The sequence below is a fragment of the Pelodiscus sinensis genome, chromosome 1 (genome assembly GCF_052426305.1).
Source record: "Pelodiscus sinensis isolate ZL-2025 chromosome 1, ASM5242630v1, whole genome shotgun sequence".
NCBI classification, from domain to species: Eukaryota; Metazoa; Chordata; order Testudines; family Trionychidae; genus Pelodiscus; species Pelodiscus sinensis.
Window position 1 is genome coordinate 5,801,469 of NC_143052.1, and position 18,456 is coordinate 5,819,924.

An 18,456-nucleotide genomic window follows, 5' to 3' on the forward strand; every position below is an offset into this window, starting at 1 on the left:
ACCCTTAGTACCCCCATTCCTCCCTGCAGCACCTGCAGTGTAGATGCACCCTTAATACTCCCATTCCTCCCTGCAGTGCCTGCAGTGTAGACGCACCCTTAGTACCCCCATTCCTCCCTGCAGCACCTGCAGTGTAGATGCACCCTTAATACTCCCATTCCTCCCTGCAGTGCCTGCAGTGTAGACGCACCCTTAGCACCCCCATTCCTCCCTGCAGTGTAGACGCACCCTCATGAATCCTTATTCCCCTTCTGCTCCTCCTAAGCCCTGTCCCCTCATCAGGGAGGTGTCCTTATCAGCTCCCTGTCCTGGGGATGGATTTGGCAATGGGGGGGGGTTTTAGCTCAGGGCCCCCCCGCCAGGCCATTCCCCCTAACCCGGGGGGTGGAGAGAGGCGCCCTCGCTGCGGGGGCGGAACGCGAGTTCCGCGGCTCCTTGTTTCCCGCCCCGGAGGGGGCGGGGGAACATTCCACGGGCGGGACCAAGATGGCGGCGCCCAGCGCCGCGGCCCCCACGGGCGAGGAGGGGGCGGGGGGCAAGCCGAAGTCCCCCGCCGGGACCCCGCAGAAGATCCGGGAGCTGATCGACGGGGGGATCGCCCCGGAGGAGGCCAGCCCGGAGGGGTGAGCGGGGAGGGGCGGAGCCGCCGCGCCCGGTTGCCGCCCCGGTCTCCATGGTTACATGGTTGCCAGGGTGCCCCCCCCTCCCACGCGGGCCCGCCAGGCCGGGCGCCCCTGAAACCAGGCTGGGGGAGGGGCCCCGGGCGGGGACGCTGGCACAGCCGGTTGGGAGGCCTCCCCCTTCAGCCCCCCTCTTGCCGGCTGGGTCCCGTGCGCAGGAGCCGCCGACTCTCGAGGCGGGTTTTCTTTCCCCGCCCGGTGCGGCCGGATTTAAACGCTCCCTTGGTTAGCAGCGGTAGCAGGGCAGGCGCAGAAGGCAGCCCCCCCCCCTCTAATCTTTGGCTGGAGAGGTGGAGGGCTTGTGGTGGCTTTTTTTTTGAAGGGGACCAAGAATAGGTGGAGTGGGGAAGGTTTTAGAGAGGACGTTTCTGCGCTCAGGTTTGGCCAAAAGTGAACGTTACGAGGCCAGCCGGGCATCAAGGAGGTGAAGGCAATGCATCGTTCTCTAGTGGAGAATGGCTTGGAGGCTCATAGATGAAGGAGAAACGGCCGTCATTCATCAGCGAAAAGATGGTGGTTGAAATAGCAAAAAGATCTAAAGTAGGGGCGGGGAGAACCTTTTTGGGGTCAGGGGCCGTTGACCCACAGAAAAATAAGTCAGGGGCCATACACAAGTGGGCGGGGGGCGGGGAGAAAGAAAGAAAACTGTCACTGACATGGACCTTGTCCGAGAAGCAGAAAAACACTCCCCACATTCCACTTGCACACCAGAGCCTGGGGGGGCAGGGTAGTAGTTTTTGTGTGCTCCAGCTTGTGATGGGGTAGTGGGGGGGGGGGCTGGAGTGCCAATGTGAGCTTCCCATTGGTGGGGTGGGAGCATCCATCTCATCGCATCTATCCCCCAGGCCTTAGGTTCCGTGCTTCTTATCTAAAGACAAGGGCATGACTTGGGGGACTCTCAAATGGAAAGGAGAGGAAAAGAGGAAGACTTATCAAAGGAGATGTTGGAAGAAAAAATTAGAGAAATAGGAGAACGTGGAGAGGACAGAATTACAGAAGCCAAAGGAGCACAAGTTTTTAAGAAGGAGGGCGTAATTGGTGGTGTCAGGAGCATCACAGGCTCAACCAAGGCCTCTGGATACTATCATAAGGAAATATTAAATGAGAAATTCACATTTATTCTGTAACAGTGCCTCCTGGCCTCCTTTTTTCCCCCTCTATCCCAGGAGCTAATGTAGCCTTGAGCTGGGAACCAAACCAAAGTTGTCTTTGTGTCTGTACAGTCTTGCGTCCTATCACAGAAATGTAAAACTACGAGGGACCTTAGGAGGTCATCTAGTCCAGTCCCCTGCTCTCAGAGCAGGACCATGTAGTAGCTGTCCCATCCCTGACAGGTGTTTGTCTAACCTGTTCTTAAAAACGTCCAATGATGAAGATTCTCTGATCTCCCTATGCATTTTGTGCCGGTTCTTAACTATATTGATGGAAAGTTAACATTCCTTAGAATCAGGTTTGTAGGCCTTTTGAAATTTGTTTTGAGGTTAAGTTTGAAGGATGAGATTGATAGAGGTGTTGTGAGCTCAGTGTTGCATATGCATTTTTCTGATACATTAATGAAATCTTTATGCACAGAGCGAAGGTACTTCCCTTGCTGACCTGTTGTTTTATTTTAGAAAGGACACATCTGCCTGTTCAGAATCAACTAATGGATCTTCACAAACAGATGTTCTTCCTTTTGAGACAACTAGTAAAGAAGCCTTCTTCAGCCGAGTAGAAACATTTACTATATCCTTTGTGGTGTTGAGCTTTCTGTATCAAAAGCTGCCAGGGCCACGTGGGGGAGGACCCTTCCATGCTCTGTCCCCCAAAACCAACTCCGAATCTCTCCTGGCTGTCAGCCCACAAGTGTGTCTCTTCACCCCGCCACTTCATTTCTTATGAGGTGGAGAAATAATTAAGCCCCAAGTGGATTGTGTGATTGTCCCAGATATTTAGCTAAATATAATTGTAATGTCTCTGTATTGTCCTTATCACAAGCACTCTTTGAAGTGGGCAGGCAAACCTCATGAGCTGTCCCCCTTGATATGTGCCAAGTATGGATGGACCATCGTAGAAAGCGACATGCTGAAGTGTTCCAGCTGTCAGGCCTTCCTCTGTGCAAGTTTGCAGCTGGCATTTGACTTCAACAAATGTATGTAGAACTGTCTCTTCGTACGGGTGATTGCTTTGTCTGTCCATCTGTCCGTGAGTCTGTTTGTTCAAGAACTTCTCCTACACAGTAAGAGCTAGGACTGCCACATTCGGTAGGCAGCTTCCTCTGATCGTAGCTTAAAGCAAGGTCAGGGTTTGGTTGTGCCAGGAAAATGGGATATGCCTGGAATGGGATTGCTTAGCATAAAACCATACAGAAAAGAGACAGAATCACTAGGTCCCAGTTCCAAGCCTCCCAATCCCACAGGTGCCCTTTAGAGAGGGCAGGCTGGGGAGCGGGGGGAGCAGAAGCCCCCCATAGATTTGTATGGGGACATTGCTGGCTATTCCTGCTCATCGGGGCGTAAGGGGAATGTTCATTCCTCATTCTGGCTGGGGAGCGCAGGGGTCAGATAAATTACACATTTTGCTCTCATGCCCTGACAGGGACCGGAAGGATAAGACCAAGCAATCCTGGTACAAATCTTGGGGGTTGGGAAAGCTTTGGTCCCCCGTTCCTGACCACTCCCCTATGCACACATAGTCCCCTGGCCAGAGTTCCTCCTCACCCCACAATCCTGACTCCTGCATCCCCCACGCCTCCTGCCCTAAGCCCTTCTTTAATGACCCAAGCAATGCCGGGTAAGAACATAAGAACGGCCCTACTGGGTCAGACCAAAGATCCATCCAGCCCAGTATCCTGTCTGCCGACAGTGGCCAATACTTGATGCCCCAGAGGGAGGGAACACAACAGGTAATCCTCATGTGATCCCTCCCCTGTCACCCCTTTCCAGACAAACAGGCTAGGGACACCATTCGGGGGGCGGGGAAGGATGGATAGCTCAGTGGTTTGAGCTTTTTGCTTGCTAAACCCAGGGTTGTGAGTTCAATCCTTGAGGGGGCCATTTAGGGATCTGGGGCAGATCTTTCAGGGATGGTACTTAGTCCTGCTGTGAGGGCAGGGGACTGACTGGACTTGATGACCTCTCAAGGTCCCTTCCAGTTCTATGAGAGCGGTATATTTCCATATATTCTTATCCATCTTGGCTAACAAATTCATGGAGGTTAGGTCCATCAATGGCTATCTAGCTCTTTTTTGAACCCTGTTTAAGTCCTAGCCTTTACCACATTCTCTGGCAAGGAGTTCGAAAAGCTGACTATGTGCTGCGTGACAAAAAACTTCCTTTTGTTTATTTTAAACCTGCTGCCCATTCATTTCTTTTGATGACCCCTAGTTTTTATATTGTGGGAATAAAAAATAACTTTTCCTTACTCACTTTTTCTACACCAGTCATGATTGTATAGACCTCTATCATATCACTCCTTAGTCTCCTCTTTTCTGCTACTTCATGGCTGCTCCTTCTGAGCATGAGCCAATGTGGGGAGGAAGAGTATGACAAAGCATGCCAGGGCAGGGAGGAATTAGAGTTAGCGGCAGGGAAGAAGAGCTGGTGGGGCAGAGGGTATGACGCAGTCTGCCCCCAATGGGAGGGGGTTCTGCTCTAGGATGCAGGGAAAGGAAGGTGGTTTAAGATCCTGCAGTAAGTGCCTTTGCCGGGGGTCTGCAGGCCAGATTTGTATGTAGCCCTCCATGCAAATATCCATCAAAATGACACCACATGGACACTGGAGCTACAGAAGGCCTGTTCGCTCTCTCCCGCCACCCCTCTGCCGCTGCCGTGTCTTCTGCGGCGCTTTGTCCAACTACACGGACCTGTCCCCCCCTGCTTCCTGCAGTAGATTGTTCCGCAGCTTCCGAGGTCCCAGTCCTGTTTGCCTTTCAGACAAGGAGCGGTGTGTGGAGTTGAAGAAAGCTTTGTGCACGGCCCACGAGAAGTTCTGCTTCTGGCCCGACAACCCCTGCCCAGGTAAGTATCACTAAGGTCGATCTGGGCAACAGTTCAAGAATATGCTCTCTGCCTTCCCTGTTAGTCTTGCTCCTCTATCCTTCTGTATCGGACAGCATTGCCTTCAGTGGTACCTACCTCCAGGTAGGGATGTAACCTATTGTTTAACCAGGTAATTGATTAAACGGGGGGGGAGGGAGGGCTCCAGCCCCGTCAGAGCAACCCCTGCCTGTGCCCCCCTGTCTCCCCCAATGCCTGGGCTGTTCTAGTGTCTCGGTCGGAGCAGCTCCTGGGCCTGCACTCCCCTTCCCCTGGTACCGCACTCCTACCTTCCTACCTTCAGCTGATGCCAGCTCCAGCCCTAGGGAAGCTGGTTAACTAGTTAACCTTAACCATTAAGGGTGAAGCTTACCGGTTAAACCTTGATATCCCTACTTTCAGGGTTGCTACAGTCCCTTTTTCCAGAGAGGGAGGACTGTTAAAACTCTAATTGGGATGTGGAGGGAGCTGAATGACTCAGGGCATTTGTAAAGGGGTTGGAGAATGTATCCTATTTAAAGCCCTCGCTTCCCAAGGAAACGGACCCACTTTTCAGTGACGGATCAGGCACAAAGGTGACCCGGAAAGGAACAAAATAGTCGGTCTGTTGTCCTTTTTGTGCTTGGCCTTTTAATGGGAGGAGGACCCTTGTTTTTAATTTGGCATCACTGGCCTGCTCTATGAAATGAGGCGAGGGCAGGGACCTGCAAGAAAACTGAAGCCTCTTGCGCTTTGCTTCACACTAGATCGTTTTGCTGTTCTACTGGTGGATGAGCCCCTAGCCCTTGTCAGTGACTTCCTGGACCGCTTTCACAGCCTGTGTCAGCTAGAACTTCAGCTGCCCTCTCTGAAACCAGAGGATCTGAAAAATATGGTGAGTTCGCACAAGCCTGAATTCACCATTGGGGGGGAGCGATGGGTCGGATGAAAAGGCCTGGCCTCCTGGCACACTATGAATTCATACAAAAATGACATGGAGGTTGAGAACTCAGAAGCCAGGAAAGGTAAAATGAGAGTTGCTCGGATACCCTTAGCTCTGCCCCTTGCTCACGCATCATCACACCGTGGTACTAGTCCGTACGTGTGACCCGAGGTGTTGCCTGATGTGTGAGTGCTTCATTTTGCAAGCGCAACCTTCTCTTAACAAAGGTCTTGGGTGTGGAATTTCCTGAGAGTTTTTTTTTTTAAGACGGTTTTAAAAATTGCATCCTCTAATTGCACAGTTTGGGGAGGAAGCCCCCGAAAGCAAGTAGTTCACAGTGTTGCGAATGTGCATGAAGCTGTCGGCAGCCTCAGGTGCCCGCTGCTTCATGTGGAAATGTTTCACGGGAAGGAGGCTGTAGCCCGTCTTTGTGCTCTGTGCCCTTCATAGCAGAGGGAAGGAGGCCAGGCCTACCCGCAGCCCCCTCACCCGCTGTAAGTTACACACATTAATCAGCAAGGTGTCATGAGCAGAAAGTAGCATCCAGCCTCGTCTCGTTAGCGGCGTGGTGATCGTAAGACAGAGTAACCAGAAAGCTGCAGCCTATAGGCCCTGGGCCCTTTAAATTGCTGTTGGAGCAACTTGCAGCGTGCTCTGGGTGGCTCTAAGGGCTGGGGGGCGGGCACACTCTGGGCAGGGTTGATGCTTGGCTGTCCTGGCCCCACCCCTTCCATGCGAGGCCCTGCTTCTCCTGGGAGCGTGGAGTCAGCTCTGCCCCATCTTACCCAGGCGCTGGACATCACTGTCGGCTCCCCTGGTAGCCTATCCTATCTTCTAGCAGTCGCCCAGGGCTCTGGGTCTACTTCCCATCAGCCATGTACAAAGGCCCATTGTTGTAGTCGGGTGTTTGGTTGCCTTTTGGAAGGACACCGGGGTGGATATATTTACTGGAACCAAGACTTCATCAGGTCAGGGCAATAACAGTGGGGGCGGTTGACTTAGCTATTTCGATCCCATTGGTGTCCTTTCTACTATTAGCAGGGCTCGACAAACCGCGGCGAAATCCACTCGCCAGCCCCGCACCGCGCATGCGCACACCACCAGTGAACGGGGCAACCGGCTGAAATCTACTCGCCACAGGCGAGAAGATAGGCGGATTTGGGTTGTTAAGTTGCGGTTAATTAGCTAATCGAGTAGTCGATGGAATTTCCATCGAGTACTCGATTAGTCAATAAGGGAAGCGGCTCTCGCTACCCCGCTGCGGCTCTGCAGTTTAAATGTAGTAGGAGCCAGGTGCTCAGGCAGCCCGGCTCCTACTATATTAAAATGCAAAGCTGCAGCAGTCCAAGCACCTGCCAGACTCTTGCTACATTTAAAATTTGGAGCCGCAGCTCCCAGGGGCAGCGTAAGCTGGGACTGAACCTCCCCGGCTCGTGCCGGCTCTGGAACCACTGCGGTCTGCCTCCTCTGCTGCCCAGAGGCAGCGGTAAGGGGGAGCACAGAGACAGGAAGAGGCAGGAGAGCATGTCGGCAACTCAACTACCCAATAAGCACAGGCTTATCCGGTTGTTAACAATTCAACTACTCCCTTACATCCCTTATCTGATATTCTGTCTCCCTCCCCATGGGACCACGCGCCTCTTTCCTCCGTGTGTTTTAGTGATTTCCCATCCATGTACTCAGTTTACACACACACTACCACCGCCCATACGTCTACGCTATGAGTTTTCTCGGCAAAAAATGTGTTAGAGGGACTCGTTTGCATGAGTCGCGATCTCATTTGCATATTTTCTGCTGATCCATTGTTTGCGCTATGGGTTTTTGCGCAAAAACAAGCAGTGTGGACGTTTTCTTTTTGCACAAAAACCCCTTTTTCCACAAGATCGGTATACTTCCTTTTTGGGGTCATAAGGATCTTGTGCAAAAAAATATTTTTCCACTAAAAGGAAACGTCCACACTGCTTGTTTTTGCGCAAAAACGGATCGACAGAAAATATACAAATGAGATCGTGACTCATGCAAATGAGTCCCTCATTAGCATATTTTTTGCCAAGAAAACTCGAAGTGTAGACATAGCCTGAGAGTCAATCTGGGTTCTTTCTGGTTCCCCCTTCATCACCAGTAACCAAGATTCTGCCGACAACATTCTACTCTCTGTCAACTGTGTGGCCTTGTGGGCAGTGGAGGCTAGTTTGGCGTTCAGAATTGAGTTGATCATGCCCAAGGCAGAAGAGAATCCATCCTGCCCCCCTCCATGTTAGCACAAAAGAGCTAACCGGAATAGACACTTCACATTGGTCTTGAAACTCAGCAGCTCTGATTCTGAAAACACCCGGGGAACCCATCTGAGGAGTCCACAGTCACTTTCCTGAGTCCACTTTCCTGTCGCCAGAGGCATGTAGATTAGGCTACCAGACATAGTAAAATGAAGCAGCGATTTAAATAATCGCCGCTTCATTTAAATTTACATGGCTGCCGCGCTGAGCCGACAAACAGCTGATCAGCTGTTTGTTGGCTTAGCGTGATAGTCTGGATACGCGGGTGTCCACATCAAAGGTATTTGTCGACCACCCAGGTATGCCTCCTGGAATGAGGTTTACCTGGGTGGTCGACAAATACCTATGCTGTCAACACCCGCGCGTCCAGACTATCGCGCTGAGCCGACAAACAGCTGATCAGCTGTTTGTCGGCTCAGCACGGCAGCCATGTAAATTTAAATGAAGCGGCGATTATTTAAATCGCCGCTTCATTTTCCTATGTCTGGTAGCCTAATCTACATGCCTCTGGCGACAGAGGCACGTAGTCTAGACGTACCCCACGTTACGATGATTTGTTTGTAGCACAGTGGTGCTGAGCTGAGTGCCCCACTGTGCTAAGTGCTTTACACATAGTCAGAGACGGTCTTCGCTCCAAACATGCCTCTCCTACGGAGGAAACACAAGCCTGGCTCATACCCCTCCCCAACCGTGACTGAGTCGTGTGTCCTTTGCAGTCATTGACGGAAGATAAAATCAGCCGTCTCCTGCATCTGATCGAGGAGGAGCTCGAATGCAAAACCGAAGGGGGGAAAACGCCGACGAAGACGGGCTCTGACATTTTTCAAATCCACGTTCCTGCCTGCATTCTGGCCCTCTGTGGCTGGGCTTACAGGTTAGTAGGTGATTAGTATCTGACAGCGAGAGCTAAAATGCTGTTTGTAAATATCACACGCCCTTTTCAAAACATAGATCGCACCTTGCTGTCATTTGCCGCGAAACGTCTCCGAGACAGGACGCTGGAGCACAAGAGATTGCACTCCCCAATATTCTCTCTTCAGGGCCTATGCGTCTAATATTTTAAAACCGTCCGTCTCTAGCAGCTATGGTTGCAAAAGCGGCGAGGAGTCCTGTGGCACCTTATAGACTAACTGAAGTGTAGGAGCGTCAGCTTTCGTGGGCAAAGACCCACTTCGTCAGATGCAAGTCAAACCTGTTGCAGATGCAAGGCTATGGTTGCAAAGAAAACCTGCAAAACAATGTGATGAGGTAACTGACGCAGAAACTGGCATCTGCCTGAGTTTTCAGCAAGCCTGAAATCTTCACTCGGGGCTGTCATTTGCCCCGTTTCTTTTGGTGGGTGCTGATGGGGAGATTGCAGATAAACATCCGCCTTTTCTTAGTCCACTGCTCATCAAGGCTGGAGCATGCAGAGAGCTGACTGAGGTGTGTGTGCAGGTTGGTGTATAGATTAGAACGTGTAGGCTCTAAACAGGGCGTGGCAGGGTGAAATCATTGATTTCACTTCCCAGAGGTGGGGGCTCAGCTTTCAGAAGATTGGGGAACACTGAACTAAATGCTTAATCTTTCAAATACGTGTGCGTACTGAAAACCAGTATCCGTTTTGAGGAAGTTCCTGGATTTCGTCCTGACTTTATCCCCTCTTCTCGCACAACACACAGCCCTCCGTCAAGATCCATGCACCTCCCGATCATCACGTGCTCCCGCTGCATGAGGAAGGTAGGGCTATGGGGCTTCCATCAGATTGAATCTTCCATGCTCGAGCTGGACTCTTGCTTCGGACTCGGCAGCACTCCCACCACGCCCACAGAGGCGCGCTCCGAGCGAGCCCCACTGGTGCCCACCTCTCCTCGCAGGATGATCACACGGAGCCAGGACACGACGCTTCCTCCAGGCTCGGAGCAGGTATGGTTCGCCTCTCTCTGCTGGGACGGGTCCCTCCAGGCGTCTCGGGGAAGGAGCCTTGGAGAGAGATGGGGGGCCCCCCAGAAATGCTATGGCCTTGTGAAGTCCTCTCAGTGCTATGTGGACAGAAGACCTTCACGGCGGCGTATTTACTAGCCCTGCTTAAGATGTGCTGTTTGAGAGAGCTATACGTACATCCTAGGGAGGGAGAAATATCTAGGGCCAGCACGATGGTCTAGGGACAGCGCCAGGTGTTACCACCCATGGGGGTCTTGGTTTGGGTTCTGCATGTGGCCGCTGGGCCAGGAGTACTGCAGCAGGAAAGATAAGGGAGCTTCTGGTCTAGTGGCGCATACCCCATGCCCTTTCCCGTGGCCAGCTGATGCCTGCACAGAGCTCTGCGCCAGCGAGTGGGTTTGCTGTGGGGGGGCTCCCTGCGGAGATCCGAAATGAGGACACCCCTCTTGGAAACGCCTCGCGACGTTCTCGGGTAGTTCAAGGCCAGGCAGGGACTTACCTTAGCCATGTTGTAGTTCTGTGGGAAGCAGCCTCCGCGGGCCACGTGGTCAGGGTGGCTGACTGTGTTCCTCAGAAGCTGAGCGCTTGGGCAGCCGCCCAAGAACAATTCACTGCTGGCCACATGTGTTTCCACTGGCAGTGCACATCCACATGTGCCACACGACAATTAATTTATTCCGCACTTGGGTGGGAAAAATTATAGAGAACATTGATGGCTGATGGGAGCGAAGGGGGGGTGCTGAGAGGTTAAACTCCCCCTCCCCCTACCGGATGACCACTGTCCTGGCCCATGGGCTGGGGAAGAGGCTGGGCTCGGCTGTATTGAGGCCACTGACCATGGACAAAACCCAGCGGTTTTCTCTGGCGCCCAGCACCAGAAACTAAACCCAGCCTGTGCTCGCTAATCACATGGGGTCTCCCTAAATTCTGGCCTGGACTCTGCAGTCAGGGAAGGGGCTGCTGACTGTCTTACAACCCTGCGCTCTCCAGCTACTCCAGATTGGCACCTGTGGAGCTGGGCTGCCGTGGATTTCTGATTTAGCACCGGTAGCGGGCAGCATCCTTTGATCACTAGCGCCAGGGAAGTTGGCTCCTTGTTGAGCCATGGCTAGAGGAGCCTTCTTTCCAGGAACCTGGTTCCAGTTCCCACACCCCACCCATCTCGGCAAGCTGCTTATTGGTCGCTTTCCACTGGTGCTGGGTCGGATTAGGCGCGCCATGGCTCTGAGGCAGCTCTCCTCCAGCCGGGCGCTATCATCCCACGGCGTTTCCATGCCCTTGGAGAAAAGCCGCAGGGATGACGTTCTTGCTGGTTTTATGGGGCGATTCCTCCCCCCCGCCTCGCAGGCCCTCCTGTCCCGCCTCTTGTGGGATGGCACAGACGGGGGCGGTGCCGTTCTCAAGCACAGCGCAGCTCTGTGGCTGCAGGGTGTCGGGGGGTGGAGCGGCAGGACTGACGGATTTCACTTTAAATCCGGGGGCTGGATATATTGTGAGCGCCGACCCCTCTGGCTCAGGCAGATGGCTGAAGCCGGCTTCGTGGGAGAGACCATTGCGGAAGAGAGGAAGGGGTGACTTCAGTCTGGCTTTTAAAGTGGGAGGTGCCTGACAGTGGGTCCCACAGGCTGGGGTTTTCTCTACGGCCCAGACTTTCAAAAGTGGCCATCGGTTGCCTGTATTTTGCATCACTACAGACCGGGCTTCCCCCAAGTGCTGAGTGCCTGGAGCTCTCTGTGACTTACTTGGAGCCGTAGACACTCTGCACTGATGAGACTCCATCTCCATGGGTCCCAGAAATCCAGGCACGTCCCTCGATGCTGCTTTTGAAAATGTCAGCCCCCGGCTATTTTTTATCTCTAGACACCTCTGGGGCGTTCAGGGTCCTGCAGGGAGTTGGAGGAGAGCTCCCCTACACCCCACTCCCCCAGGTGCGCTCAGTCCATCACCCCAGAGCTGCCCCTAAACATTGGGCCAGTGTCGGGAGCTGGCTAGTCCTAGGCACGTCTAGTTGGCTGCGGTGGAGGGAAGATCAGAGCTTGAAAACTAAATCTCACTCTTCCAGTGAGTCGGGGGCCAAAAGGGCCCTTGTGATCCTCTGACCTCCTGTGTCACAGAGGCCAAAGATTGTCCCTAAAATAATCCCTCGAGCAGGTCTCTTAGAAAACCATCCCGTTTTGACTGTCCGGTTGTCCGTGATGGAGAGTCCCCCAGGACAAGTTGTTCCAATGGATGATAACGCTGTCAAAAATGTCCATCGTCTTTCCGGTCTGGCTCCGTTAGGCTTCTGGTTCCAGCATTTAATCGCAGCGCTGGAGGGATATCTCGCGCTGCACTTCACTGGCACGACCCCTCAGTGCACTTTGGGAATAACACAGACGTGTGCCCTCCCCCTCCCCTCCCGATTTGTATCTGGCCCTCCCGGGTTGGGGAGGGAGCTGTTGCAACGCCGAGACGGTGGGGAGAATCCCCTTTGTTCGAGGGCCCCAGTGGGTTTTTTGAGGCGTGGGGATGGGGAAAACAGTGGTTGTCTCAGGGCGTCTGAAGGCGAGAGGCATTCGGATTCCTGGGGAGGAGTGTGGAATCCATCCCCGGGGGTTCTGTCGCACCCATGTAAACGCTCACTTCCCGGCTGCGTGGGGGTTGGGTTTTACGCTGGGTTGACAATTGCACGCCCTAGGATCAGTCATTCGCATCCCTGGGTGGCGAGTAACGTAGGCAAGGGAAGGCATTACCTTCCCAAAATTGCCTACATGGCTCAGGCACCCGGGAGGGGTTGGGGCCGTACCGTGTGGCTCCCCAGCAGCTGGGTTTGAGTGGGGCTTGGCCGGGGTAGAGGATGGTTCTGAAGGGGCAAGGTCTGGGGAAGGGGCGTGGCTTTGGTTAGAAGGGGTGGGGCTTTGATTGCCTTCCCCAGCTGGGTCTGGACCCCCCTGCACATGCTCATATGGCTGCAGCCGGATTGGGCATCGACTCTGCATAAAGAGCTCAACGGGCACAGCGCCCCCTGCTGTGGAGGAGGAAGCACAACTCCGGCTCGGCCACTCTTCCACCTCTTGTGCGGTGGGGCTGGCAGCAGAGGAGGAAGCCTGAGAGAGGCCCTGTGGGTGGCAGCTAGTGGCAGCAAGGGGTGTTTGATGGGCGGTGGCCTGTCCCCACGTGGGTGTTTTCAGGCCGGTGCTCTGGGCCCCGCCTTGGGAGCACGCTCTCCCCACAAAGGTCCCCCAAAGGGGAAGTCTCGTGGGGCTGTGCGGGGGTAGAGTTCGCTGTGCCCGGGAGGAGCAATAGGCAGGACTCCCTGTGCGTCGCGTGCAAGCCCCTTCCTCCAGCCTCTGCGGAGGAACTCTGCTGGAGCGAGCGTGCCCTTCCCTCTCCTTCCCAGTGGCAGCCCGAGAAGAGCCCGTCCCCCGTGACGGCCCGCGTGCGGAGCTGGGATTCCGCCAGCCCCGGGGACCGGGCCGAGCCGGAGGCAGCGAGCCCGTCACCGAGGAGCCGCCCGGTAACCCGCAGCATGGGGCAGGGGGACAGCATGGAGGTGCCGTCCAGCCCGCACCGGAGAGCCAAGCGGGCGCGCCTCTGCTCTTCCAGCAGCTCGGTGAGTGCCCGGCCACGTGCCCTGGGGGCTGAATGAATGGGAGGACTCGCCGCTCGCGCTGCAGCTGACGCCTGGTGGGGGCCCTGGCAGTGGCCCTTGTGGAGGAGACCACCTGGAGAGCCTCCAGGGTAGCTTGGCATGGGCCAGTGGCATCTCTGCTTCCTCTGCCCTCCCTCCCCCCAGCCACGTGGGTCCGTGGCGGTGCCATTCCACCAGAAGGGGCTGCCCGGCCGCCACCTGGCCCTTTCTGCCACTGTTGCCTTGACTCTTTCACTCCATGCACATGCAAGAGGCTCTTCGCTCAGGAACCCAGCTCAGGTTTCCCCTGCCTCTGGCCAAGTCTTTGCCACTGGCTCCCTCTTCCTTGTGTTGCTCTGTGCTGGCTGCATCCACGGAAGAGGGGAGAAAAAAACAAACACGCTCACACACACACACACACGCACACGCACACTCACTCAGCTGCGTTCCCTCTGTGCCGAACGCCCATGGGTGAGTCAGGTGCCAGGCACTCGATGAGCAGAGCCATGCCCCTGCGGCAGTGTATGCCCCGGTGCCCTTCCCCTGCTGCTCCGCAGCCACGTGGCTCCTGCAGCTGCTCCCAGGACCGTCTTCCGGGCTCTGCAGAGTGGGAGGAGAAAGGGGGTGCTGATGTGAGGGTGTCCCACTCCCCTCACTTCTGTACCCCATCTCTGCAGGGCACTGGGAGCCGGACAGAGCAGCCAAGGTCTGAGCAAGCCTTCTGGGCAGTGAGTCAGTGCACCGTGTCTCAGACTTCCCCAGCGTCCAGCTGTCAGTCTGTCACACACGCTGTCTCTCTCCCCTGCCCATGTTCCCCATCGCTGCACAGCTGTGGGTTTGAATCCAGAGGGCTCTGGGTGTGATGGAAGTCCGTCCCATCTGGTGGCCTTTGTGTAAGGGATCAGGGTCATCGGTAATGGGACAGGATCGCCGTATCAAAGCACCACTCTGGCCCTCACCATTTGGTCTCTTTAGAGCCGTGGTGTCCAACACGCTAGCCACGTATGGCTCTTTGGCCGGCTGAGTGCGGCTAGTTGGCTTGAACTAGGGATGTTACATTTAGATTAATTGGCTGATCAAGATGCAATTTGCATTGACTGTTTCATTAGTCAATAAGGGCGCTTCCACCTTTGAAGTGTAGCAACAACCCCAAGGCTCTTGCTACACTTCAAAGGCAAAAGCTCTACGGGGAGCACGGGGCCAGAGGGGGACTCAAGCAGACCCCTGCTGGCCCCTGCTCCCTGCAGCGTTTCAAAGAGGCAGTGCCAAATGGAGTCCGGGGTCATCAGGGAAGTCCCCAGCTGACCCTGAAGCTCCATGCAGCACTGCTACTTCGAAATACCGCAAGGAGCCTGGGCTGTATGTGGTGTTTCAAGGCGGCAGTGCAGCATGGAGCCAAGGGTCAGCGGGAGAGTCCACAGCTGACCCCGGCTCCACACAGCACAGCTGCTTTGAAACGCCGCATGCAGCCCAGACTCCCAGCAGGCCCTGAGCTGCATGCGGCGTTTCAAAGCGGAAGCCCCCGAGCTCCATGCGGTGCTGCCGCTTTGAAGCACCCCCTCCTCTCTTTTTCTGAGCGGGGGGTGGAAAGCGACGAGTCGTTCACATCCCTAGCTTGATCAATGTGGCTATTTGGCTGGTTGAGTGTGGCTAGTCCACTGCAGCATTAGCCACTTTACTGACAACTGCTTCACAACTGGTTGGACCCCATGGCTGTAGAGTGTCTCCACGCCCCGTCTGCGGAGGCCGAAGATGGCCCCTCCAGTTCGGGGCTGAGGTGAGAGGGGTGCTACAGGGCCCACTGCCTTGGCTTCTTTCACTGGCAGTTGTTAGAGACTTTCCCTGGGCAGTGCCAGGCTGGGGGCGGGGGTGTCTGTTTGTGTAACTACCCTACCCCAGACAACCCAGGAGCTGAACAACCCCCGTGTCCTAGGTGTCCTCTGCTGCCCTGGAGAGGGGCCTCCGCATGGCTTTGGAGGCTGGCGTTGGGGCTGATTTAAAATCCGGGTCGGGTTGTTGTACGTGGCCTGGCTAAGACAAGTCCTTCCCCTCCCTGTGTCCGACCCACACCCTTCTCCAGGATGCCTCCGCCAGAAGCTTCTTCGATCCCAGTGCCCAGCACCGCGACTGGTGCCCTTGGGTCAACGGCGTGCAGGAGAAGGCCGCCTCGGAGGACACCGGCAAGCAATCGGAGCTGACGTCCGGGAAGGCGGAGCCCGGGTGGCGGGCGGTGCTGAACGTTCTCCTGGCCGCCAGGAAATCCAACAGAGCAGCTGAGGCAGAGCTGGTGGTGAGAGCTCGAGCTGTCGCAATCCCAAAACCAACCCCCCCTCTTCCCCGGTCTCCAGTTTGCTAGAAACTTGGGCTGAGACGCTACGTACAAAACTTGGGACCGCTTGGTGGCAACCCGCCAGGAAGGGGGTTGATTGCTGGTAGCCCTGACGGACGCCCGCTGGCTGGCGTCTAAATGGCAGAAGCAACTGGAGCGGCATCCGCTTCCTAGCTCCGCAAACCCACTGACTCTCCCCCAGTCCCCCCAGCTCTGTAAGTGGGAAAATTAGCTGGAGGCTGAAGCTGTCAGTAACGTGCACAGGTGGGATCAGGTGAGTCTGACTGTCCATGGGGAAAGTGAAGAGGAAACCAGAGCTGGGTCATGTAGAAGGTGCAGAAGATCTGGATCGCGATCCCAGAAGCAGCACACACACGTATATAAATCCACCCTGTCCGGGAGGGACTGGGCATGACTAGGGAGGGGTGCCAGTCTCTGCATAGGGAGAAGGTTGAATCTAGGTTCCCATTATAAGCCTGATTTTTGACATTGCCAAACCTAAACAGGTTTTAACCCAAACCGGCCTGTGCTGCCCCGAGTGAGGCGTTGTCTGTTTTACTCCCCCACCCCTCGTGTTGGAGAACGAACCTTGTAACATGGAAGGGCCGGGGGCTTTCAGCATTTCTCTGGAAGATTTAGCGGTCTGTATCCCGGACAAGGCAACTGGGTGTCTGTTCCAGGCACACCACGTACAGCTCTGGTCGGAGCAAGCCTCTGACAGCTGGTACAGTTTGACAGATACTCAGAATCACAGAACACTAGAATTGGAAGGGACCTCGAGAGGTCATCGAGTGCAGTCCCCTGCCCTCACGGCAGGACCAAGTGTTGTCTAGATCATCCCTGATAGATGTCTGTCTAACCTGCTCTTAAATATCTCCAGTGATGGAGATTCCACAACCTCCTTAGGCAATGTATTCCAGTGTTTCACCACCCTGATGGAAATTTTTCCTAATGTCCAACCTAAACCTTCCTTGCCCAATTTAAGCCCATTGCTTCTTGTCCCATCCTCACAGGCCAAGGAGAATAATTTTTCTCCCTCCTCCCAGTAACACCCTTTTAGATACTTAAAAACTGCTAACATGTCCCCTCTCAGTCTTCTCTTTTCTAAATAAACAAGCCCAATTCTTTCAGCCTTCCCTCATAGCTCATGTTCTCTAGACCTTTCATCATTTTTGTTGCTCTTCTCTGGACCTTCACCAATTTCTCCACATCTTCCTTGAAATGGGGTGCCCAGAACTGGACGCAAGACTCCGGTTGAGGCCTAATCGGCGCAGAGTAGAGTAGAAGAATGATTTCTCGTGCCTTGCTCGCAACGCTCCTGATAATGCCTCCCAGAATCATATTTGCTTTTTTTGCAACAGCGTCACACTGTTGACTCATGTTCAACTTGTGGTTCACTATAACCCCTAGATCCCTTTCTACAGTATCCTTCCTAGACAGTCTATTCTGTATATGTGACACGGATTGTTCCTTCCTAAGTGGAGACTAGTCCAACTCTGTTGTACTTGATCGAGATGAAGGGCTTGTGTCAGAACAAGCGTATGCTGGTGCGTAGAGCTCAGGTCTGGGGATCTCAGTTTTGCTCCTCGCTCGGACTGTGTCACTGCCCCATTCAGTGCCTCAGTTTCCCCTTCAATAAAACAGGGTTATCCAATGGTTAGTGCCTGCACCGCAGGAGTGAGCTTTGGAGGAACGCCCCAGTGGTTCTGTCCTCTAGCACTTTCTCTGCCTGTTCTCTCTCTCCCTCTCCTCACATGGCTGTAGGAGTCCTCTTTGAGTCACTCGACCTCTGATTGTCCCCTTGTTTCCTTCTTGTTGCAGAGCCTCTCGGTAAAATCCTGCAAGGTGTTCCGGATATTCCGGCAGTGGGAAGCCGCATGCTCCTCCTGAAGCCGCTTGGCCCCGCCAGGCGGGCTGCGTGGGATGGTTGTTTGCCCTGCCGCCCCGGAGATGCTCCCCCAGGCCCGGCAGGGAGCAGGCGCCCTTTCCTGGGAGAAGCAGGCAGTCTGGAGGTGCCCACACCACAGCATGAAGGCCGCACTCTGCCCTGGCTGCAAGCTGCAGACCACAACAGTTTGATTTGAAACCCCAGCTGAGCCTACGGGCACATCTCGAAACCTGCACCCTCCTCCCGAGTTGCCCCTGCAGCCCTCGGAGCTGCCAGCTGTGGACAGCCCTGCACCGAGTTCTCACCTCCAACCAGAGCAGGATCCGGGCGGGGAAGAGCTCTCCTGCCAAGGAACAGCGTCCATGTCATTGGTTAGTGCAGCAGATGGCCCGAGGCCTGTCCTCCCTGCACTCCCTCCGTGGGCCTGTGAGCCAGGGCCCCGCTGGCATGGGGGTGGTGCCAGGGGGTAATAAAAGCTTTCACTGTGCTTGGGGTTTTTCTTTGCTGGCTGGGGTGCCTTTCTTCGAGGGTGGGGCCAATTGGTGACGTAATTGCGGCTTGCAGGGTCATGCCCACAGCTCTGGCACCGTACAAAGAGCCAGGCTGGCTTTGCCTGCAAGCCAGGGAGGCCCAGGCCGTGCTAGCGGTCTCTGGCACATAGCAGGGTGGGAACTGCCAACCCAGGAAGTTGAAGAAGCATCTGCCTTGCCAAGCCCTGTAGAATTTACCCCCTCCAGTAGGGCACTGCAGAGGAAGGAAGAGTGGAGCCAGCCTGGGTTTCCTAAATCTGTTCCCACCCGTGTCTTTTCCTC

General features: G+C 54.9%; 1 protein-coding gene across 1 annotated transcript; it reads left to right on the forward strand.

Annotated features, from left to right (window-relative positions):
* The first annotated feature begins 456 nt into the window (after positions 1-456).
* On the forward strand, positions 457-18,131 carry ZC3HC1 (zinc finger C3HC-type containing 1). The gene is made up of 10 exons (XM_075925356.2): positions 457-623; positions 2,294-2,405; positions 2,661-2,811; positions 4,595-4,678; positions 5,443-5,570; positions 8,611-8,768; positions 9,556-9,799; positions 13,197-13,409; positions 15,508-15,717; positions 17,578-18,131. Exons 1-10 carry the CDS (start codon positions 487-489, stop codon positions 17,644-17,646), a joined length of 1,506 nt encoding a protein of 501 aa, XP_075781471.2. The 5' UTR covers positions 457-486; the 3' UTR covers positions 17,647-18,131.
* Positions 18,132-18,456: the final 325 nt, after the last annotated feature.